Genomic DNA, 25,000 nt, shown 5'->3' on the forward strand with positions numbered 1-25,000 from the left:
ATATGAATGAGAACATGTGCAGTGACAAATGAGCTGACATGCAGATAGATGGATGTTGGTCTAATATTTTTATATGGATATTGGTTTATATTGGTGGTGGCGGTGAAGCATGTGTGTGTGTGTGTGTGTGTGCGCGTGTGCGAGCGTATGCGTAGGCATGTTGCAGAGAACAAGTGATTAAAAAGAAAAGGGCAGAAGTAAGAGGTGTTGTTAAAATAAGAGTGTGTGGGGGTGTGTTGCAATTCTCCTTTGTAATTTAGTGTGATAATTCGGTTTGTTAGAAGTTTATGCTGATTATCAGTTTGAAGTTGGGAGGAGGTGGGTGGTGCTTCGTGGTGCTGGAGAAAATGATGACACAGAAAAGGGGAGAGGTAAGAGGGGTTGGCCAAGGCGGAGGATGGCTGCCTGAGTGTGTGTGTGTTGATGTTTTCAAATTGGAATTCCAGGGATACGGATGCGTTTGAGAATCCTTGAGGGCACTGCGTTCTCGTCCATAGAATAAACACGATGACTTTGTTCACGACGATGAGGTCGTCTGTCTGAGCCTCTGTGCCTGCGATGACAACTCCGTTCAGATCAGGTCTGAAGACACGAGGTACATTACCCCCAGCCCTCCCTGCTTTGCCTCCTGACATGGCTCACTACCGTCTGTCAGAGAGATGAATCAACTGAGGCACAATGTCTCGCTCCTGGCTGATCACGTGTCACTTAAGGGGACGGGGATTTATGGGAACGAGAGGGAAATGCAGAGGTAAGGGGTAATATTCGGCAATGAATGTCGTTCACAAAACTCAAATGGGTTTGATCGTGCACTGGTGTGCGACAAGTTTTTGAACACTGATTTTAATTTTATAAAAACACACCACACACACATACACACAGCGGAGTCACACATGTATTTGAAGTAGTCCTGCATTTAGTGAAACAGGAATTTCTCCTTATTTGAAGGAAGGAGGAGGAGGGAAGAGGAAGGACAGAAAAACAAAGGGAGCAGATGAGTTTAAAGAAGCCTCTTGGCAGCAGAGTGTACTGTGAGGACTGTGATGTAATCTGTTGTAGCAGGCTACACACACACACACACACACACACACACACACACACACACACACACACACACACACACACACACACACACACACACACACACACACACACACACAAAGTGCCCATAGAATGCTAGTTAGTACCAAGAATGTGTGTGTGTGTGTGTGTGTGTGTGTGTGTGTGTGTGTGTGTGTGTGTGTGTGTGTGTGTGTGTGTGTGTGTGTGTATGTGTGTGTGTGTGTGTGTGTGTGTGTGTGTGTGTGTGTGTGTGTGTGTGTGTGTGTGTGTGTGAATTTGGGAGCATGTGTGTGAGACAGATAAGAATGAGAATGTGTATGTTTTATGTGTGTGTGTGTGTGTGTGTGTGTGTGTGTGTGTGTGTGTGTGTGTGTGTGTGTGTGTGTGTGTGTGTGTGTGTGTGTGTGTGTGTGTGTGTGTGTGTGTGTGTGTGTTTATGCGTGTATGAGAGAGATAGCGTGAGTGCCTGTATGTGTGTGAGCAGCAGAGAGAAAGCGTGTGTGTGTGTGTGTGTTGGGAGAAAAGCCCTGTCACAGCGGCTTAGGGACCTGGACAAAAAACATTAAACCGACAGGAAGTAAAGAGAATCTCTGACAGGAAGTAAAGAGAATCTCTGACAGGAAGTAAAGAGAAAGTCTGACAGGAAATACATTTTGGTTCTATGGAGATGTGTGGGCTGACTAAAGTTCCAGGGGGACACACACACACACAATCCCACACACGCAATCCCACACACGCACAAACACACACACACACACACACACGTCACACACACACACACACACACACACACACACACACACACACACACACACACACGCACACACACGCATACACACGCACACACACGCATACACCCACACACACACCCACACACACATGTGTGTGTCCCCCTGCCCTATCTATATATGTGCCATCTCCTGTTTATTGCTATGCACTGTAGCACCCAAACCCTGAGCAGCCAGTGTGCCCACATTCATCACGCTGTATCTTTTTATGACCAATTTCTCCCTTTTGTGGCCACCATCCCTCATTGTGGTCCACAATACACTCAATACAAGCTGGAAATGCATGGATGCAATCCCCCTGTATGGCCTCATGTGCGTTATCGTGATGTGCAGAGTCACGCCATTTCTACCCAGCACCAGGATCCATTCATGGCTTGCGCCGTTGTGCTGTATGGGCTCTGTTGAGGTCCTGCGGGTCTGACTGCAGTCCCACCCCTCCCTGGTTTGGACTTGATTTGACTGTTTGGTACTATTCGCTATCAACATTCAGCAGAGGCTTTTCGACCATTTCAAAAGTATCCAAACAAAAATCGTGTTTTGATTTACTGTCATTAATGAGTGGTAGGGGGTAAGGGGGGGTAAGGTCAACCTTTATTTGAGTATATCGTATAATACCATATGATACAGTATAATATGATTTCAGACATATACCATCAAGCATTATTCAATTTCATAAACTTATATTGCCCATCAAGTTGATATGCAGTATCACACAGTACCACACGCAGTATAATGCAATTCCATTGCATAATGGAATTGGATGGGGGCTCGTGGGGATACAATTGGGGGGGGGGGGGGGGTGAATGACACACTGAGGACCTGGGAAGAGGGCGGGGTTTGGGGCAGAGGGTAGATGTAACGGCTACTAATATTGATGGGCTGTCACATGGAAGTGTTTTACGTTCACCTCCATGGGTGACATTGAGGATATGGTGGGGGGGTCCTTCTGGCCAGCACGCTAATGCACCGTGATGTGTGTGTGTGCGTGTGTGTGTGTTTGTGTGTGTGTGTGTGTGTGTGTGTGTGTGTGTGTGTGTCTGCGTGCGTGTAAGGGTACTATGTGTGTTTGTGCAGGGTGATTACATGACACAGTATTTAACCCTACAATACTTTGCAGCACCTTCTAGAATCAGTGAAATTAGTTTTACCTTGATCTGCAGTGTCAGAAATCAAGCTCTAGCTTTAACCCTCCTCGTAAGTTTCTGTGACTGACCCTGTCTGTCAATAAACAATCAGGGTTTTTTGCTCATTAAGGGGTTGTTTTACTCATATATACTGTTTTTCTATTTCAGTCTAGAGTCAACAACTCTGTCATCTGACAATTTTAGTGTGTGTGTGTGTGTGTGTGTGTGTGTGTGTGTGTGTGTGGGGGGGGGGGCTAGAAGATGTTTGTGTTTGTGTGTGTGTGTGTGTGTGTGTGTGTGTGTGTGTGTGTGTGTGTGTGTGTGTGTGTGTGTGTGTGTGTGTGTGTGTGTGTGTGTGTTTGTGTGTGTGTGTGTGCGTGTGTTTGTGTGTGAGCAATGTGACTCATGAGCTAAAAGGGTCCGGCATTATAGAGTGTTCTCCTTATTTGTGTGACCACCCCCTGCACACTCAGGCACACACACACACACACACACACACACACACACACACACACACACACACACACACACACACACACACACACACACACACACACACAAGCTCACACCCACACACACACACAACCGTGCACGCACACACGCGCACATACACACACAGACACACACACGCACACACGCATAGGGACATCCATCAGCAGGGACAGGCAGCATTGACATGCATCAGAGGCAACACGTTCCTCTTGGGAGGCAAAATAGAAAGAGGAAAAAAAGAACAGATTAGCATTACAAAGCCAGGTAATAGTCAGGATATCACTTTGAGGAAATGTCACCTTAAATTCTGTTTTTTAGTATTCTGGATAGAAGTCCAGACAGATATGTCAAACCAGGGGACAATGAAAGACATTAGCAGTATACTTGTTGCAAATAGATCTTGTAAGGTAATGGGGAAAGTCATTAAACATATGAAATATATGGATATGCTAATTCATCATGCTAATCATACATAATGAAAACATACATATGCCAATATTCTCGCACGTTTGGGAGTGCTTAGTGATGTCTGTTGTATCAAGAATGCTCTTTTGGGAGGTCATAAGTGGGTGTTTAATGAATAATAATACTGCCATTACATTTAATTAAACTGCAGGTGTCAACTGCATTCCCGCTCATCATTTACAGCCTGACCATAGTCATGTATAATGGTTGTTAACTTGCACATTATGTTGGTATTCTGTCTTCCTCGGCTCTGATGATCACAGACCCACAATATTTGTCTGTGTACTTTGGTAGTACGTCATCTTTTGATTATTTTGACCTAATTAGTCTATTTATCTAATATTAGCCTGAGCTCGCCTACAGTGGCTGTCAGAAACAGTCCTTGTTCACGATTTGATTGTGTGTGTGTGTGTGTGTGTGTGTGTGTGTGTGTGTGTGTGTGTGTGTGTGTGTGTGTGTGTGTGTGTGTGTATGTGTGTGTGTGTGTGTGTGTGTATGTGTGTGTGTGTGTGTGTGTGTGTGTGTGTGTGTGTGTGTGTGTGTGTGTGTGTGTGTGTGTGTGTGTGTGTGTGTGTGTGTGTGTGTGTGTGCGTGCGTGTGTGTGTGTTTAGAGGTGAACATGAACACATCTGCTGGAGCCTTGGGGGCGGAGCTGACGGACGAGGAGAAGGAGATCATCAACAGCGTGATCGCCCGGGCGTCCATGATGGAGAACATGGAGCAGCAGAGGATCAGGTGAGGAGGACGGAGGACCTCACCATCTGCCTTCTCTACGGAAGGAGATGGAGGAGTGGTAGGACATCCAAGCCGAGCAGATGTTGTGTGTGATGGATCTCATTGTGGGAGCTTTCCTCCACAATGCTCTGAAATCCGTTTCCAGAAGAGCGAGAATCTTGAAATCCGTTTCCAGAAGAGCGAGAATCTTAATCCAGAAGCTCTGAAACCGGATTCAAGGATGGGAACAATGTGCTTCTAGTATAATAGAGGTTCTTGAATTAATTGATCAATGAGCGGTACAGTGAAATTGTAAAATTTAAATGAAGAAGCTCGAGAATCAATTGCTAGAGTCTCTAAAATCGAATTTCGAAAGATTGCATAGTATTCTAGGGGCCGTAGAATACAGTCTGATTCCAGAAGATGTATTCCATAAAAAAAATATTCTAGAGGCCCTCAAATGTATTGTAGAAGATTGTGAATGGGGCTCTTGAGCAACTCTAATCTCAAACCTTCTAAATATGTCGATGTTTAGAATTTCAAGAGAATCCTCCTCTTATATCTCTCTCTCGTTCCCCCTCTCCCTCCCTCCCTCCCTCTCTCTCTCCCCCTCTCCCTCCCCCCCAGCCGCCTCTCCACCCGTCTGGATGACATCAGGAGGACGGCGTGTGGCGACGGCCAGTCCCGCTGCCTCCTGTGCGGGGAGGCGTTCGGACCGCAGGGGGTCTCGCCGGTGCTCTGTGTTCAGTGCAGAAAGGTGGGCGGATTAGATAAAGGGCATTATCAGACGACAGCGCACAACAGTGAACACAATGAAAAGCGCAGGTGAAAACGCGTGGGCAGAGTGCATACCGCCAGGGGAAATGAGAGGGTGCAGACAGTAGAGTGGGCTGTCGAGTCCTGGAATGATCTCTGTAGTGGCAGGGGCGGGCTGGGGGTTAATTGGCTGCGAGTGACACACACTGTGTGTGTTTCTCGTCTTGTACACTTCCTGTGTCCTGCTGCTGCTCCTGGCTTAATGCCAGCTGAACTGGAAAAGTGCATGTGCCGTGCACCTGCCACCAGGGACCAAGCTGTGTGCGTGTGTGTTGCGTACGTGGGTGCCTGCGTGCATGCGTTTGTGTGTATCTCGCACGTGTGTATGTGTGTGTGTGTGTGTGTGTGTGTGTGTGTGTGTGTGTGTGTGCACATATATGTGTAGGTGCCTATAAAGGTGTGTGAATGTGTTTGTATGCACATAAATGTGTATGTGCTTATAATGTATATTGTCTGTGTGTGTCTATGCACATATGTGTGTGTGTGTGTGTGTGTGTGTGTGTGTGTGTGTGTGTGTGTGTGTGTGTGTGTGTGTGTGTGTGTGTGTGTGTGTGTGTGTGTGTGTGTGTGTGTGTGTGCAGAACATGTGCAGTAAGTGCGGGATCTGCAGTCACAGCCGGTCATGTCCCGTGTGGCTCTGTCGGATCTGCAGCGAGCAGCAAGAGGTGAGCACCAATGAACCCATGAACACACGGACATCTTAACATGTGAAGTTACATGAATACATTAACATATGAACACATGAATACTTGATGATTCCTCCCCCATTCACTGTAAATAATCAAATAGATATAAAGTGAGCAACAATGGACAGATGAACAAGGACGACATTAGGAGCCCTTACTCAATCATAAGGCATTTTTAATAATGGTAAATATATCCTACCAGGAAAGCCCACTAAATACACTAAGCAAGTCATGTTTTTATTAATGCATAAGGATCTATTTGGATTTATTGCAACATAAACAATAATAAATCACAATAAAAGTGAAGGTTATATCAGGGTCTTCTGTCTTTCTGTCATGGCCTCCGGGTACACACCCTTAGATTAATTCAGTTTGGTGTCAATCATCCCAAGTACAAATCAATAAACACACATTGACATGCCCTGTTCCGAACAAACAGACAAATACACAACCAAACAAGCAGAAAAACATCTTCAGCTAGGAACACTTAAACTAAAACCGCGAGATCTGACTTGATCATCAACAATATTTATCCAAGACAAATATGCTGCAAAGCCATTTGCTTGCAGACTTGGTTGTTCTCGTAGAACAGGATGTGAGAAGGATGTGAGAATTCACACACCTATGTTTTCACCTATTCTACATTTGCACAAATCAAGTGTTTGCAACATAATCCCCTTCAGACAGAGCCTCTACCCTGTGTCTTATCGGTTCCTCCCCTCCTCTCTTCAGATCCAGAAGCGTTCAGGGGCCTGGTTCTACAAGGGCCAGGCCCAGCAGGTGCTGCCTGGCCCACTGACCCTCACCGGGCCCAGCAAGCCCAGCAGGGAGACCAGGGCCCAGCAGAACCTCCGGGAACCAGCCCAGCAGACGATGGAGGCCAGCGACCAACCACCACAACAAGGTTCTTATTGTGCAGCGGGTCTGGGTGTGTTGTGAGTGGAGCTGGGTTATACAGTAGCTGACATGGTAGTTGTATGTATATATACTGTAGCCAACATGTTAGTTGTATGTATATGTACTGTAGCTACCATGTTAGTTGTATGTATATGTAATGAAGCTAACATGTTAGCATGTATATATATATATATACTGTAGCTTACATGTAAGCTGTATGTATACTGTAGCTAAAATGTTAGTTGTATGTATATATACTGTGCATACGGTAGCTACGTGTCAGTTGTATGTACAGTATATTTACTGTAGCAGACATGGATGCACTTGGATGATCGTTTATTGATCTCCCGGGGCCTGAAGAGTGTGGTACATGTGTGTATGCTTGTGTTTGTGTGTGTGTGTGTGTGTGTGTGCGTGTGTGCGTGCGTGCGTGCGTGTGTGCGTGCATGCGTGTGTGCATGTGAGTGTGTGTGTGTTTATGTGTTCATGAATGATGACCGTTGTCCTCATGATCCCAGAGCCACAACAGAGACCCAGTGGGCCAGAACACGGGTACTCTGGACCCCGCACTGGACCCTCAGCAGGGGCCAATGGTGACAGACGACAGCCCTCTGGACCAACCACGGGGAGAACTACCAACGCAGAGAGAACTACCAACGCAGAGAGACCTACAAACGCAGAGAGAACTACCAACGCAGAGAGAACTACCAACGCAGAGAGACCTACAAATGCAGAGAGAACTACAAATGCAGAGAGAGCTACAAATGCAGAGAGAACTACGAATGCAGAGAGACCTACAACCATGGAGAAAGCTACCCCCCTCCCCAAACCAACCCCGGCCAGGTCACAATTGGGGACTGCGCCGAACACAGTCCAACTAGGCCAACACAAGGGTGAATTTAAACACATCCCATCAGTATTGTTGTATTTTATCAAACATATGTTTTTGAAGCTACCTCATTTGTTTCCTTCAGGGAAATGGGTGGCAAACATTTTGTGAATAGATGTACATTATTGTGACGCTGTTGTGCTGTCTCTGTCGCTGTTCTAACTCCCCAAGCCCCTGCGGCAGATGTGGAAAGTAGCTCCCTCGAGAGGTGCACCACAGCGCCCTCTTCAGGCGTCATGATGAAAACACAGCCGCTCGTTTCCTCTACCCCATCAGCGCGTACTGCTGCTGCTGCTGCTAGTCCCTCGCCAGGCCGAGTCGCGCCTCAGCAGACCGAAGAGGATGAGGTTGACTACGACTCTGATGAGTCCAGTAAGATTAAAATGAAATATTTCATATTCGACATTAATTATATATAAATTATAAATTGCTAAATGATATTATATTGATATAATATAATATCATTTAAAAATGACGTTATTTTGTCATCATTGTATATAGTATGTATATTTGTGAGATTCGTAAAAAATCGAACTATCTTCTATATGTATAAAGTACTTTTAGCTAGGAAGGCTACGCTATTAGATTCTGGAGTTACACTACTACAGTGTCTGATTAAAGCCTTTTTTTTTGTAAATAAGTAGCCCTAAGCTAATGTTACATTATACCTTATACTTCACTTAAGATTAGTTGACTACATATTAAGGTACCATAATGTGTCCTAAAACGTCCCTTGTGTGTTTGTTTGTGGTTGTGTTTGTCTGTTGTAGCTACTCTGGGCTTACTAGAGTTCTCCCTCCTCTACGAACAGGAGACCCATGCTCTACACTGCTGCATTGTCAAAGCCAAGGTGAACAAACACGCACGCACACCCTCACACGCACGTACAAACACACACGATCTGACAAACGCCCTCCCACACACACACACACATATGGAAGGTCAGTCAATAGCAATAGCCCTCTTGCTGCTTGCGGTATGTCGATGTTTCAGGTCGGACAGTGAGAGCATGTAAGAACGTGATGAACATTTAAACGTCAAGAATAATCTCCATTGTTCAAATAGGATGGGAGAAAGATACACAAAGACAGAGAGAAAGTGAGAGAGATGTTTCCCCGGGCATAAACGTCCACTACATGCTGCTGAGTTAGATTACCTCGACCCCTATAGGACGCCACTCTGAATTGTAATCTTCAGATCTAAGTATGAAAAGATTTATTTAGCAGAACAGCAGAACAAGAGAATCCACAAAGCATGTCAAATCATTCTCCTGAGCTCTCTTAGTCTTGCAGGCTTTGTTATAGAGGGTGTGTTCAGGACATCTCCATAAACCCCTTCAGGGCCATAAAGCTACCATAAAGTGCATCCCCAGCTCAGGCAACTATCCGTGGGATAGGGCTCAACGAGTATCCGCAACAAAATGGTGGACAAAATAGTGCAGCAGTCTAAAGGACAGCCGAGCACACTGTGTAAGGATACTATGGAGACATCTGTGAATGCATATAGAACATATGTATTTGTTGTCATTGCACAGGATACAACGAAATTGGATGGCAGTCCTCTTGGTGCTTTATAAATAGAGTTCTAAAAATAATATAAAACAAAACATCGTCCAGCCATTCACAGACAACCACTCTCTACCCTCCCACATCTCCACATCCTCACACACACATTACATCCACATGCATCCTCCAGTGCACACTTAAAGCGGCAGTGAGGTAGCATGGAAAAAGTGCATACAGTGCATACAGTCTGACACTGGGCTTAGTCTCTAAGCTCTGGTAAGAGCCGCGTGTGAAGGTGACTGGAAGTGTTCCGTGTCCGTATTACGGGGGGGTATATGGGGGGCATATGCACACTTTGCATATGCATTTGCATATTGTCATGTGCCATTACCCCCCTCGCTCATGGGCCTTCCCAAACTGTGGTCGTCTTCAGGGTCTGAAGCCGATGGACTCCAACGGGCTGGCCGACCCCTACGTGAAGCTGCACCTGCTGCCTGGAGCTAGCAAGGTATCCCCTGCTGCCTACGGCGGATTATTAGTGATTATTCATTAGAAATATTGGTTTGGTTATCTTGCTTTCAAAACCCCCCCACCCATATCTTACCTCCCCCACATTTGTATCTATATTTTATATTGTTTTAATTAATTATTCAAGAATAAATACGATTTGTATTTCAGAATATAAAAATCTCAAACATTTCATCTACATTTGTCTGACTCCTCTTTTCTCTCCTTTCTCTCCTCCTTTCTCTTCTCTCTCCTTTCCACTCCTCTCTCGTTTCTCTCTCCTCACTCCTCTCTCCTTCGTCTCTCCTCCTGTCTCCTGTCTTCTCTCTTCTCCCCTCTCTCCTCCTCTCCTCTCGTCGCTCATCTCTCCTTATCCTGTGTCGTTCAGTCTAATAAACTTCGTACCAAGACGCTGAAGCACACGTTGAATCCTGTGTGGAACGAGACGCTGGTGTACCACGGCATCACCGATGAAGAGATGACCCGCAAGTCACTCAGGTACCACCAATACATAAATACAATGATACACACATATGCACACATACACAAATACCAACTATTCATATTTTGAAATATATGGTAGATAAATAGACAGACAGACAGACTGACAGACAGACAGACAGACAGACAGACAGACAGACAGACAGACAGACAGACAGACAGACAGACAGACAGACAGACAGACAGACAGACAGACAGGCAGACAGACAGACAGACAGACAGACAGACAGACAGACAGACAGATATATGACAAAGAAATGGTAAATTGGTAGACTGGTATACAAATGTTCTCTCGATCTGCAGTCTGTCAGTAAGTGATAGAGAAAAATGTAGTGAACATGCTCTCTCTCTCTCTCTCTCTCTCTCTCTCTCTCTCTCTCTCTCTCTCTCTCTCTCTCTCTCTCTCTCTCTCTCTCTCTCTCTCTCTCTCTCTCTCTCCATTCAGTCAGTGAGTGGTAGAGAGACAGGTTGTTAACATACTCTCTTTCTCTGCAGTCTGTCAGTGAGTGGTAGAGAGACAAGTAGTTAACATGCTCTCTCTCTCTGCAAGCACTCAGTCAGTGGTAGAGTGACCAGTTGTTAACATGCTCTCTCTCTCTCTCTCTCTCTCTCTCTCGCTCTCTCTCTCTATCTGCAGTCTATCAGTCAGTGAGAGAGAGACATGTAGTTAACCTGCTCTCTCTCTGCAGGCTCTCAGCAAGTGATACAGAGACAAGTACCGTTGTTACTATGCTCTCTCTCTCTCTGCAGTCCATCAGTGAATAGTAGGGAGACAGGTTGTTAACCATCTCTCTCTCTCTGCAGTCTATCAGTGAGTGGCAGAGAGACATCTAGTTGAAATGCTCTCTCTCTGCAGGCTCGCAGTGAGCGATGAGGATAAGTTTGGCCATAATGAGTTCATCGGAGAGACTCGTGTGGCGCTGAAGAAACTCAAGTTCAACCAGAAGAAGAACTTCAGTGTGTGCCTGGAGAGGGTGGTCCAGGTGAGAACCAGCAAGAGCCAGGATGACATCCATGTGGATTACTGTGGGGAACATATCAATACTACACTCACTCTCCCCCCTTTCTTACTCTTCTTCTCATTAAAACCCTTATTTCTCTCTCTCTCTCTCTCTTTCTCTCTCTCTTTTTCTAACTGAATTTTTTGCCCCCTGTATTCCTGTAAATTGTTTTGGTTTATTGTAAGATCAAGATAACGCGAAAAATGTGCTAAATCGAATCTGTAACAGTCTCTCTCCCTCTCATTCTCTCTCTCTCATTCTATCTCTCTCTCTCTGTCTCTCTCTCAATCTCTCTCTCTCTCTCTCTCTCTCTCTCTCTCTCTCTCTCTCTCTCTCTCTCTCTCTCTCTCTCTCTCTCTCTCTCTCTCTCTCTCTCTCTCTCTCTCTCTCTCTCTCTCTCTCTCTCTCTCTCTCTCACTCACTCTCTCCCTCTCTCTAAAACCCTCTTGCTTCCTCTCTATTGCCTTTTCTCATGCTCTCTCTCACTTTCCCTCCCTCTTTCTGGCTCTGTCCCTCTGTCGTCATATCTTGCTTTCTCTCCCTCTCCCCATCCCTCTCCCTCTCTATTTAACCCTCTGTTTCCCCCCCCCCCCCCTCTCTCTATCTCTCTAAAGTCGAAGAAGGCACAAGGGGGGTCAGCGAGGGGTATGGCTCTTTATGAGGATGATGTAAGACACGTTTATCAGATTACCTGCACTATACATTTCTGTTAATCTGTGTATTTCCTGCTACTTATAGACCTATACAGTAGCTGTATACATGGTTGAGTGCATGCTTCCGGTTAAAGATGGAGATTTAGACTGATTTAGACAGTAATCCGACTTAGGAGGTTGCACATATATTAACAGCATGTATAGTCAATGTGTGCTTGGGGGATGGCTAGTTAGCCATTCTTTCGACATATAGACCCATAGATACATGTATCATTATTTCGATTTTATGTATCCCATAATTCCAATTGAGTTGATGGGTGCTTGTAGAGGAAGACAAGACTCCTTAAAGACATACATATATACAAATACAAATACATATTTTAATGATCTATACATTATTTTCCTTATACATTTTTAACTTTATCTGGTTGGTTGTTGATACATATATGATCCATAAATATATGTCAACGTATTCATATGTTTGCAGGGCAAGGACGGAGAGAGCAGCGAAGAGCGGGGCCGCGTCCAGGTGTCTCTGCACTACGACAGCCGGCAGGGCCGCCTGGTGGTGGGAGTGGTGCGCTGCGCCCACCTTGCCGCCATGGACTCCAACGGATACTCCGACCCCTTCGTTAAAGTGTGCGTTTATTACTGTCCTCCGGCCGTGTGTTGTCCATTTTATCTATGGGGATATGTTTAGTCTTACATGTTTGAAAAGACCATCACATGAGAATTGAAAGACATTTATTTTCTTTGAAAGGTTGAAAGGTTCTGGGTTTGAACCCCAATGTCCACTGTTTACCTGTAAGCCTCTTGAGCAAGGCGCCTTACCTCATATCTGCACATAAATGAATCACAAAAAAGGATTTTGAATGAAACGTCAGGTATTTGAAGAATAGATATTGTCATTTACGAGAGACAAACCAACCGACCTCAGGTGCACACAGTTTGTCAAGTGTTGTCTTATGGTATTGCTGCAGATGTCTGAAGCCAGATATGGGGAAGAAGGCCAAGAACAAGACACAGACGAAGAAGAAGACCCTTAACCCAGAGTACAACGAGGTCGGCTCCGCACCACTCTCTGACAAGGCTCCGCCCAGACTGTTGATCACCCATTTATCTTCCATGACTTCCTCTAAAATTGTTTGTGGTTGCCCATGCTTTAAATGCTCTGCTTGTCTTATAGGAGTTCAGCTATGAAATAAAACACGGTGAGTTGGCCAAGAAGACCTTGGATATCTCCGTCTGGGACTACGACATGGGCAAGTCCAACGATTTCATCGGTACGTATCTTGACATGAACACTTACAGGACGATACCGGTTGAGCAAACTGTTGCAGCCGTCTCTCCTGGCTTCACAAAAACACCCATTACTTGCTTAATTGCTTCCTTGTACCAATTCTGCTGATGAATTTAGAGCGTGGGCACGTCTGCCATCAATGAAAACCCTTTGCAATACCGCACTTTCATATTTTGGAATCCCTGTGCGTCGATAAGTGTGCAGTTTGTGAGGATAATAACAAGAGGTTGCCATACAAGTCCTTTGCCAAACCTCCTATCACAACCACCAAAGTGCTGATTTGCAATTTTTTATATTCATGGCGGTGCAAGCGACGAAAAGTGCTCTTCAGCAGAATCCGTACAATGAAGGGATCTAGACAAATTAATTTGGTGACGGTTGTTTTAATGAAGCCAAGAGAAATGCTTCGCTGGTTTGTTCAGAAAAAATAGGTAGGTTGTCCATTAATGCGTGTCTGCATTCAGCAATCCATCCATTCGTCATCTATCTATCTATCAATGACCCATCCACCTGTCCATTCATCCATACCTCCATCTCCTATCTATCGTCAATGATCCATCCATGCATCCATCATCTATATATCAATAAGCCATCCATCTATTTATCGATCCATGTCTCCCCCCCCCCCCAAGGGGGCTGCCAGCTGGGCATCCAGGCGAAGGGAGAGTGTCTGAAGCACTGGTACGAATGTCTGAAGAACAAAGACAAGAAGATAGAGCGCTGGCACGTTCTCCTCAATGACGACCCTGCCAAGTTCGAGGACTGAGACCTCCTTCTTTTATCTATCCATCTCATTTTGGTCCAGTGACAGTTATCCATTCCCATCTCTTCCCAGTCGGAGCGGGGGCTTTTATTCTGAAACGCACCCGCGGGTTTGTGTCCTCCCTACCTTTTACGGTGTTTGTTCTGAGGCAGAATGTGCATGCATGTCTAGAATGGATTCTGACCTCGTTGCCAATATGTGGCCATTAATATTGAAGCAGTTTTCAGTTCTACCATAGGATTTCTCTTTTATTTTGTCATTCAGCATTAACCTAATGTTAAGAGAATGATAATTCCATTTCGTGTCCTTTACTGTGGGACGTATGTTATTAAGTGTGTCTTGTACCTCGTCTCTACCTCCTAAGGTGATCTCCTGCGCTCTTATTGTGAAATGAGAAGATCACATACTGTGCAATAATGTGATATAATGTTATATACCATGCTATGTCACACCTTATTTTAGTCCATATTCGTTTGATTTAGTAGTCTGTACTAAGATGAAATATCTTCTTATCTGTTATATTTATCCTGGAAATATTGTAGATTGTTAAAAGACAGTTGGTATTACTGACCTATATAAGTCTGGTTTGTGTTAAAATATTAAGTCATCAGAATGAATTGACTAGCCTACTAGCTCCTACTATGCTCTTCTGCAACTGCATGGCTATGTATCTCTCTCTCCCTCTCTGTATTGCTCTCTGTGGGGTCCTCTCGCTAACACTATCTCTGTATCTCTCTCTCTCTTTTGCTCTCTCCCTAAACATCTCTCAGAATCTCTCTCTGTATCTCCCTTTATATCTCTTTCTCTATCTCTCTTTCTCTCCATATAGTGTATAATTCTCTTGCTTTATCGCTCTATCTCTCAATCCTTGTCTGTTTGTGCCTCTCAGTAGCTCTCTATCATATCGTGTCATAACACTCTTTATTTATTTCTGTATTCGATCATCTTTCTCTATTTTTCTGGTATCATACATATTATTTATTTATTTCTCCATCTCTACATTCCCTATCCTAAGAAAAATGCCTCCAATATTGTATGCATGCATCCTACACCATCATGTACAACTATTTTTAAAAACGTTGATCGTTTAGGCCGGGCATTAATTGAAATTGTCTGTATGATGCTTATGACTTGCAATTGGTGGTGCCACTTCAAAATCATCTTCACTTTTCATTCTTGGTATAGACGACCGATTTATTGTTTGATATATATATATGTGTACAGGCACACCGATAATGTAGCATACATTCTTGTTGGTAAATAAAAACATTGTGCAATCACTATATTGTCTGTGCTTGTAGTAATGTGATTTCACATGACTACTTCTACTACTATTATACTACTACTACTACTCTTACTCCTACTTATACTGCTGCTGCTACTCTTACTCCTACTACTAAAACAACTTATTGTAATAACTTATAGTAATCAATTACAAGCACATTTTTATATGAGTTTATTGATGAATCTTACCTTTTCAAACTCTTCCCCAAAGAAAAACAAAGGTATTAAATTAAAATGTGCATGTGTGTTGCAGGACAGTGCATGTACACTGAGGTGCACTCACACTAGGACATCTGGCCGTCGCAACTGTGGCTTGGCCACGGTAGGCTCTTGTACATACGTCATCACGTCGTAACACGTCATCATAAAGCGTCCGCTGCATGGACCATAATAAAGTCTGCCGCCAGTCAGAGTTTTAACAACAATCGACAACACTACAGAGAACACAGCTCGCACTTCGCTGAGTCTGTTGCTTATTGTCTGCCCAAATGGCTAATAGACACTCGACTTCTCTATGGGAACCAATGTGAACCAACAGTTGAAACGCTTGACGCCATGTTTAGTTTAATTGGAAAGAAGGCTCGTCGCCTTTATTATGGCCATGGTCGTCGCATGGACTATACGTCATCCGCCTCGGTTGCGTAGCCGTGCGTGTGCGCGTGTCGGCTCATTAGCATCTGTACCGTGGCGGCCAAGTGGCCAAGTTGGCCTGGCATGGCCAGACTGGCCACACTCTCACACTGGCAGATTAGGTGTGAAAACGCCAATGGCCACGGCCAGATGGCCAGATGGCCTAGTGTGAGTGCACCCTGATGAAAAGCCAAAACAACCAGTATATAGGAAGTAGAACTATAAAGGAGGCGGGGCATGGGACTTTGTTTCAATCAGGTGAGGTTTGGCCCAATCAGCAGAGGAAGACACGTAACTGACAGCTGAGTGAACTTTGAATAAGTCAATAAAACTGTTCCTCGTCCTCACTCTCTCTTTCCAAGTAGGTGAAAGGTTAAAATAATCAGGTCAAGACTCCAATCAAAGGTGACGCTCTGTTTACATTATGTTAACTGCAATTATTGCAATACCATTATTATGAGTGAAGTATGCCTATATGTGTAGTAGGAGTAAAACATCACTTCGTTCTGAATATGTGATTTGAAAAACATAGCACTTTAAAATATAAATATGCCTAATAAATATAATAGCAACAGCATTGGAATACATTCTACTATCAAAATACAGTACACATATCTATGTTTCATACTCACGGTGATGTGCAAAAATATAAACAATGATATGAATTTTACTGTGCTAAATATTTGCTTTATACAATCTCTCCCAGTAGGCCCATTTAATATTCAAATATGATCAGTATAAGGCAGGCTAAGGGCTGGCTGCGTTTACGCGCGCCTTTTTTGTGTGAATCTGAGTTGATCAATATCGCTTAGCCTATATGATAAAAAAGACACAGAGCGGACAAAAGTCGCCCAAACATACAACAAAAAAAGAGGAGGAATAGACGCGGTTGTCTGTTCACTGTATCACTAGTGTACTCAGTGGCTGACAGGTGTGTCTCTGGTAGACCTAGTGTTTAGCTAGGAGCTTGGCATCATACGATGTCTGAGGTGCAGCTGACATCACTTTAACATCCCGGGAAATCCCCGTTTCCAATCTAGAATAGATAAGAAATATGCCTATATATACGTTCAACTAACGTAGAAATCATAAGCTGCCATCTGGGTGAATTATCTGTAATAATTCATTTATTTACCTTTAACTTATTTAGCTAAATTTACATTTTGCTTTAGTTATTCTTCCTCAGAATGCACCCTTTTCATATTTTTCGAGTATTTTTAATATTTCGAGCTTTGATATCGAGCTCTGCAGCAGATGTAGAGAGCATCTGTGCTTATACCCGACTTGCTTCCAACGGTGAAACTCACTACAGTTTCTTGCGGACGGGCCACCACAGCCCTCACCATCGTTCCGCCGCCGTGCGCCTCTACCACTCCGTGTGGTCCCCAGACCGCGCGCTGCTCCAGTGCTCCTGGGTGGAGGACGCAGCCGTCACAGAAAACTATCTATCCCTGTGCCGAGAGAAAACGAATGAGTTCTTGGAGAACCACAGTGAGCATTTAAATATTAATGCATTGTTTGCATCAAATCGATTATGTGACGACGTGAACGCACCGTTTGTGGTTAAAGAACGCGCAAGCCGAAGCAGAAAGGCAAGAAGCGTTGGCGCGCTGAGCGAAAGATCCAAGGCGGCGAGCCACCGGCGCGTGAAGCGCGGGTTTATTGTACCTGGGACGCTCTGGTGCGGGTCTGGCAACAAAGCACTGTCATATGCAGATTTGGGTGAGTTGCTTTTCATGTTTAAAGTTTCAAATGTTCCTTGTGAGTTGGATCCATACAGAACACCTTTAGATGGACACTATATAAAACCATCAACCATAATTTGATATATGTCTCTTGTCTGTGCTTTAGGAGCCTTTACGGGGACGGACAGTTGTTGTCGTGAACATGACCATTGCCAGGAGACAATCTTGTCCTTCCAAAACAAATTCGGCGTCTTCAACACTAATATCTTCACCATGTCTCACTGCGATTGTGATAACAGGTAAGGATCGTAGTATAAGATTCCCGAAAACTGTACTTTTTTCATGCACAACTGTAATTTATTTATAACACCTATTATTTTTAACAAAGATAAATATATATCACACAATTTTAACAGAAACGCCATGAATAAAATAATATTGAAAATAATGAATTCAAAATATATCTATATAATAGATCTATAAATAGGCATACTGACAAAATAATCACTTTTACATTCACTGTAAGCGTTTAAGTGTAGATAGGTCTGTTTAGCGGTAATATCCCATTGAATGTTGTGGTGGTCTTTCTAGGGTAGACTAGGCCCACACCTGCTCTGTCCCCAACAGGGCTTGGTGTTGGCAGTGCCTCACCACAGACTTTGCTCCGTCCCTTAAAACTTAATATGATTAATCGTAATAAAAATAATAAAAAATATAATAAATAATACCCTATTGTTATCAGATTTGTTTAAGGCCGGGCTAGGTGCCATTTATCTGTGTGGTGCAAGTTTGAGATTTCTGATCATGGACTTTGGTCCACGCAGGCCGGTTGGCACCGTAACGAGAGGGTTACCGTTATCGAACTAAAAGGATGTTCCGTCTCATCCTCAACAATGTTCTGTCTCAACCTAAATGATATTCTGTCTCAACCTGAAGGTTCCACAGTTGCCTAAGGAACGCCAACGACAGCATATCCGACGTGGTTGGGAAGGTCTTCTTCAACATGCTGCAGATGAACTGCTTTGAGCTCTCCTACACAGTAATCTGCATGGAGAGGAACTGGTTCGGCATGTAAGTGGACTTTTGTGGTCTCACTATAGCCAAGGTTGATTCATATTGCTAAATGACGGTGTTTTATTGTAGATAACTGATAATATTGTGTGTGGGGCATGTCCTCCAGACCAACGTTGTCGACTTTGATTGACAGGTTAAAATCCTCTCAAGTGCCAGATTAAGCTTGGATGGCCACTCAGGATGGCCATTCCAAATATGGGCGTGGTATACGGCCCTTGGTTGGTGACTTGCTAACAGCTCCGCCCCTACAGGTGTAAAACGACCCAGACAGTGCTCCAGGCAGAAGTCCACCCTCCCGTCGCCTACGAGCCCCACGCCTCCACGTCCCAAGAGACCGCCACTCAGGAGAACGCCACTCAGGAGAACGGCACTCAGAAGACCGCCACTCAGGAGAACGACGATCAGGAGAACGCCACTCAGGAGAACGCCACTCAGGAGAACGACGATCAGGAGAACGCCACTCAGGAGAACGACGATCAGGAGAACGCCACTCTGGAGAACGCCTCTCTGGAGAACGCCACTCTGGAGAACGCTTCTCTGGAGAATGACAATCAGGGGAATGCCACTCTGGAGAATGCCTCTCTGGAGAACGCCACTCTGGAGAAAGCCACTCTGGAGAACGCCACCCTGGAGAACGCCACTCTGGAGAACGCCACCCTGGAGTACGCCACTCTGGAGAACGCCACTCTGGAGAACGCCACTCTGGAGAACGCCACCCTGGAGAACGCCACTCTGGAGAACGCCACTCTGGAGAACGCCACTCTGGAGAACGCCACCCTGGAGAACGCCACTCTGGAGAACGCCACCCTGGAGAATGCCACTCTGGAGAACGCCACCCTGGAGAACGCCACTCTGGAGAACGCCGCTCTGGAGAACGCCACCCTGGAGAACGCCACTCAACAGAACGCCACTCAACAGAACGCCACTCAACAGAACGCCACTCAACAGAACGCCACTCAGGAGAACGGTACTCAAGAGAACGCCATTCTGGAGACCGTGACTCAGGAGAACGCCACTCAAGCGACCCCGACCAGGAGCTCGACGCCGCGCGCTGATCCCCCGGCGATGACCTCTGACCTCACCTCTGCTAGCGCCGCGGGCCCCGCCCTCAGTGTCGGTGTCTGGGCCACTCAGATGGAGAGCAGCGTGTCTCCATCTCCAGGCCAGGAGCTGTCGTGTGAGGCGTACAGAGAGCTGGACCAGTGCAGCAGAGCCAGGATCCTTCCCAAGCAGAGGAGATACGGCCTCCTGAACCCGGACACCAGGACCCTGTACCACTGCAGCTGCACAAAAAGGTACCGTGGGCCATAATGACAGAGTATTGTAATGCTTGGTAATTTACGTTTGACTGTGATCCAGTCAGAAACAAATATTAGAACTGCTCTGAGGCATTTAACTACAGCCGAGATAAGAAGTGCTTGAAGAAACCTCCATAAAGCATGCAATCTACCTGTTTGCTTCCCTGTGGTTTAATACTGAATGCTAAGTTTACTAAGTTCAACAGCTGTTCATGTGCTTATGCTTTAAAAAAAAATAGAGGGAGCATGGTTGAGACATTAGATTTTTGCAACACTAGGGCAAATGTACACTAATTTCACCAGACTGATTATTTGCATAGCGATCAGAGTTTGATACCAAAAGGTATCAGGTCGTACAAAACCAGAAACCTGGCACCCGTGTCACTGTGCACTTCTCTGTACTCTTTAACCTCACGTGCACCTGATGGATCTGAGCGTAGGCATCGATCAAACTCCAGAATCCACTATTTCTGATGATTTACCATTTAGTCATTTCGCTTTTATCCAGAGCCATTGACAGTGAATTCAGTAGGATAGGGCGTATGCTCAAGCATTCCTCCAGGTTCGACTAGGGGCCTCGGGGATCAAACCCAATAAATGTTGCCCCCTTAGGTACCACACTATTGGGCATCCATCATATCTCTGCCCGTCCATGACTCGTTCCAAACGTAATACTATACCGTTGAACTTGTACATTTGATAACCATCTAGAGTCTAATCCGTCTGTGATTTCATGCAGATTGTTTCAGATTTTAGCCAATCAGAGGCGGCTGACAGACGTGGACAAATTTCTCCTGGACAGAGTTTCCCAATCCTGCTTCCTGATACCGGACTGTGGAGCGGGCAAGATGTAAGTACACAAACACAGGCACACACACAAACAGATGCTAGATGATCAGACCATTATAACTTGCATTAAATATATGGTTCATAAAAGTGACATGTATTCATATTAATGCCTTATTTTAATTCTCCAGATGTAAAGCCATTGTACACCGTCCTGCCCTGCCAACATTGGACAGGACCATTCCCGGTGGGGAAATGGACGATTGGCGCCACCTACAGGCCGTGAGTCTCCGTGTCAGAACCTACAGGGTTAAACGAAAAAACGGAAAAGCGGTCAGACTCAGTACACTGTGCGATCGGATAATCCGAGCCAAAGTACCAAAAACCCGGAGTGACAGCCCACATTGATGGATTCATCTTGATAGAGACACTGCTACAATCACTTATACATAGTTCATTTTTTGTATATATTATATATAGTATTTGTTATATATGAAATAGTGGGTATACATTTGTTATATTTGTTAAAAAAATGCTCCTTTGTTTCAATAAAATACCTGCACATACCGTAAGCCCATGTGTCCATTGTTCATTTGTCATTGATGGTCAATTTGTACATTATCATTGATGTTCACTGTCCTTTAAAATACCATAAGTTAATGTTTTGATTGCTGAACTTGAACGCCCATGGATTTAACATTAGAGTGTGTTTTTATGTATGAACGAGGAAAAATATAAAGGCTTAATTAAATAAGATTACATAAAACAATACTAACATCGTTAAATATGCCAGCATATGAATGATAACCGATCATATGAATCATATTATGATATAATAATAATATGAATGCCTAAAAGAAAAACGTATTTAACATTCGTCTTTTTTAATTTAGACTGATAATTTGTGTGGCCATTATAATTCCTTCTCAGATATAAACAATGGCCCATACTCAGCAGTGCTATCATGAAAGTATCCAAAAACTTCACATTGATGACAAGAAATACCTCAGTATTATCTCAGACAGAACCGAACCAAACCCGGTCCGTGACCCAGTGCGGGTCATTTTTCTGGTGAAACCACCAGGTCAGAAGTTAAATAATCTGTTTCAGAAATATAGGACATCAACTAAAGCATCGATACACAAATAGCGTAGACCAGCCAGTTCGCCTTCCGTAAAAGTCCCATTGTTCGAAGAAGTGCGGGTCAGGTAACTCAACTCCGCTGTGATGTCATGAAAAAGTAATGGCGAGGCATCTGAGGGCTGCAGCCGGAGGAGCGACTCCCCACCCCGCCCCCCGCCGCCTCCTCCGGGGAAGAACTCCGCTACCGGGAGAGGAGAACCGGATCGGAACGGAACGGAGAACATGGCGCACTTATCCTTCTGGAATTACTTTGTCTGAGGAGGAAACTTCACCCCCTATGTAACTCGCTTGTCCCTGTCTTGTGGCTTATTAAATGGAGGACTTGAGGTTTGGTGGATAGTTGTAGGCTTACCCTATTGTCTCGAATGGCTCCCGGACGTCGGATTCTTCAATAATAAAAGTTTCGAGTCACTGTCGCCGTAGAGTGGACAAAATGGAAAAAGCGAAAGCTAAGAAGGAAAAGGTAAGCGTGTGAATGGAGCGGTGTGAATAACGGTTTTATGCATGATCAAAAGATGGGAGTAACATTCCTGTACCTAACTTGGTTTCCTACTCCTTACCCAAGTAAGGGGTGTGCACGGACCCATTCAGTGTAAATATAGCTCCAAGGAGCTGGCGCTAATGTAGCTTACTCTCATCGATTTTTCACTTGAGTTTAGGGGTTCAGTCGCCGTGTATGATTGTGCATCGTTGTCATGCGCGTGTGTGTGTGTGTGTGTGTGTGTGTGTGTGTGTGTGTGTGTGTGTGTGTGTGTGTGTGTGTGTGTGTGTGTGTGTGTGTGTGTGTGTGTGTGTGTGTGTGTGCGCGCGTGTGTGGTTGTGCATGTGTGTGTGTGTGTGTGTGTGTGTGTGTGTGTCTTTAAGCATTGTGGTAAGGTTCTTGGCAGTGATGTATGATACTGGAGGAGTGTGTGAGTATAAGGGAAAGTTAGTGATCGTATAGCATCGCGATACTCATGCTCCTGCCGAATCACTGGGGCTCTAGAATATCTGACACCAACACACACTTCCAAGTTCTCCCGTTGGGGCTCACTCAACAACTCCAATTCTTATTCGCGGAATACACACAAACAGCCAAACAGTCTTCATCCACACACCGCCAGCTCCTTCCTTTCATTATTGCAAAAACTTTCAGTCAATACCACACCTCCAACTTCCGACAGCTATACATTGTCAAGACCCCTTGTGGTTACAATACAAATAGTAGAGTACAATAGAATAATGGGAACTATTTTAGCATTATTTTCTGAATTATTTTCAGCATTATTAAATGACAATTCATTGGCAGGGAAGGAAAGACGCAAATATCTTTCAATTTTTCAGACACAGACTGTGTTTAATCTGATCAGGTTTGAGAAGCGTTTGTGTGTGTGTGTGTGTGTGTGTGTGTGTGTGTGTGTGTGTGTGTGTGTGTGTGTGTGTGTGTGTGTGTGTGTGTGTGTGTGTGTGTGTGTGTGTGTGTGTGTGTGGGCGTGCATGTGTGTCTTGCATGCTAGTTATTTAGTTTTTCAAACCCTTAACAGGCCATTGAATTTGACATACAAAGACACAAACAGTTGCAGCATTTGTGAATGTGTGTTTGTGTGTGTGTGTGTGTGTGTGTGTGTGTGTGTGTGTGTGTGTGTGTGTGTGTGTGTGTGTGTGTGTCTGTGTTTGTGTATATGTGTCTGTGTTTCTGTGTGTGTGCGTGCATATATATGGATGTACTCGTGCATGCTAGTGTGTGGGTGTGTCTGCCTGTATGGGTGTGTGTGTGTGTGTGTGTGTGTGTGTGTGTGTGTGTGTGTGTGTGTGTGTGTGTGTGTGTGTGTGTGTGTGTGTGTGTGTGTGTGTGTGTGTGTGCGCGTATGTGTGTGTGTGTGTGTGTGTGTGAGAGAGAGAGTATTTCAATGACTTTATAAGTGTGAGAAAGAGTGAGAGAGAGAGAAAGAGAGAGTTTGAATGACTTTATAAGTGTGAGAGAGTAAGAGGAGGAAAAGAAAGAGAGCGCGAGAGAGAGGGAGCCAGAGAGAGGGAGAAACATAATGAGTGCCTTGCTATAAGTTCTGGTAAGAGGATACATTTAGAAAATCCAAATCCGGAAGCACATAGCTTTTCTGACAAACCGTAACGTCTCCGTTTTAACTGAAATTACAGACGATGTGACAAAATAAATAGGAATAGCCCATCACATGTCTGTCTGTCTAACATTCCTTATGGTCTCATCTGCCAGGGATTATACAAATAAGTAAATAAGTCAACAAACAAAATGCAAAACTAATCGACAAATAGTTGGTCCCCCAGTTCATTTCTTTAAGCACATAGCTGTTTTAGGCCCAATCCCATTTCTACCCCTTACCCCTTCCCCTTACCCCTCCCCCTTGTTTTGAAGGGGTAAGGGGGAGGGGTAAGGGGTAGAAATTGGATTGGGCCTTAGTGTTTCAAAATGACTCCATGGACAACTAACGACACCCGTGTTCAGAGGATGAATGTGTACGACCCCTGACCCCTGACCTCTGACCCTTGACCTCCTCTCCCCAGTTCTCCCTGTTCGGCTCCCGCTCCACCCACCGGCCCCCCGTCACTCAGCCTCCCCCCTCCCCGTTCTTCACCTCCTCCTCCTCCTCCCCGCCGGGGCTCCCGTCCGGGGCCCTGCTCCCCAAGGACCCCGTGCACCTCGCCTCCTCCGCCGCCTCGTGCTCCTCCTCGTGCACCTCCTCCTCCCTCAGCAAGGCGGAGTTCCTGGAGCGCGTGCGGCGCAGTAACCAGGCCTGCCAGCAGGGGGAGTACGCGCTGGCCGTGCGCCTCTACAGCGAGGCCCTGGCCGCGGACCCCCAGAACTGCATCCTGTACAGCAACCGCTCGGCCGCCTACCTGCGGCTGGGGCAGTACGGCACCGCCCTGGACGACGCCCTCAAGGCCCGGCTCATCAACCCCAAGTGGCCCAAGGTAAGAGGC

The 25,000-nt window shown here is 45.1% G+C and overlaps 3 protein-coding genes and 1 long non-coding RNA gene across 4 annotated transcripts in view; 3 read left to right on the plus strand and 1 right to left on the minus strand.

Moving 5' to 3' along the window:
- rph3aa (rabphilin 3A homolog (mouse), a) overlaps positions 1–15,446 on the plus strand; it is an 18,959-nt gene extending 3,513 nt beyond the window's left edge. The window contains exons 2-16 of the mRNA XM_030342008.1: positions 4,543–4,666; positions 5,273–5,402; positions 6,043–6,126; positions 6,880–7,051; positions 7,563–7,937; positions 8,105–8,305; positions 8,704–8,783; positions 9,872–9,946; positions 10,334–10,443; positions 11,303–11,431; positions 12,064–12,115; positions 12,588–12,739; positions 13,081–13,162; positions 13,287–13,383; positions 14,033–15,446. Of these exons, the coding sequence (XP_030197868.1) occupies positions 4,551–4,666; positions 5,273–5,402; positions 6,043–6,126; positions 6,880–7,051; positions 7,563–7,937; positions 8,105–8,305; positions 8,704–8,783; positions 9,872–9,946; positions 10,334–10,443; positions 11,303–11,431; positions 12,064–12,115; positions 12,588–12,739; positions 13,081–13,162; positions 13,287–13,383; positions 14,033–14,166 (1,989 nt within the window). The 5' untranslated portion in view covers positions 4,543–4,550 and the 3' untranslated portion in view covers positions 14,167–15,446. The remainder of the gene's footprint in view (positions 1–4,542; positions 4,667–5,272; positions 5,403–6,042; positions 6,127–6,879; positions 7,052–7,562; positions 7,938–8,104; positions 8,306–8,703; positions 8,784–9,871; positions 9,947–10,333; positions 10,444–11,302; positions 11,432–12,063; positions 12,116–12,587; positions 12,740–13,080; positions 13,163–13,286; positions 13,384–14,032) is intronic.
- LOC115532306 (uncharacterized) lies at positions 12,461–13,024 on the minus strand. Its single transcript, XR_003974012.1, has 2 exons — positions 12,903–13,024; positions 12,461–12,782 (listed from the first exon to the last, which is right to left on the minus strand). It is a non-coding gene; the product is annotated as an uncharacterized LOC115532306 (long non-coding RNA).
- Positions 15,447–16,153: 707 nt separating the features above from the next.
- On the plus strand, positions 16,154–21,492 carry pla2g3 (phospholipase A2 group III). Its single transcript, XM_030342513.1, has 6 exons — positions 16,154–17,799; positions 17,929–18,061; positions 18,699–18,833; positions 19,088–20,131; positions 20,874–20,984; positions 21,112–21,492. Exons 1-6 carry the CDS (start codon positions 17,265–17,267, stop codon positions 21,326–21,328), a joined length of 2,175 nt encoding a protein of 724 aa, XP_030198373.1. The 5' UTR covers positions 16,154–17,264; the 3' UTR covers positions 21,329–21,492.
- A 742-nt stretch (positions 21,493–22,234) lies between these two features.
- The window catches only part of ttc28 (tetratricopeptide repeat domain 28), a 51,055-nt gene continuing 48,289 nt past the window's right edge, over positions 22,235–25,000 (plus strand). The window contains exons 1-2 of the mRNA XM_030342191.1: positions 22,235–22,526; positions 24,584–24,991. Coding sequence (XP_030198051.1) covers positions 22,497–22,526; positions 24,584–24,991 — 438 coding nt within the window. The 5' untranslated portion in view covers positions 22,235–22,496. The remainder of the gene's footprint in view (positions 22,527–24,583; positions 24,992–25,000) is intronic.

This window comes from Gadus morhua, chromosome 19 (genome assembly GCF_902167405.1).
Source record: "Gadus morhua chromosome 19, gadMor3.0, whole genome shotgun sequence".
In the NCBI taxonomy this organism is placed as follows: Eukaryota; Metazoa; Chordata; class Actinopteri; order Gadiformes; family Gadidae; genus Gadus; species Gadus morhua.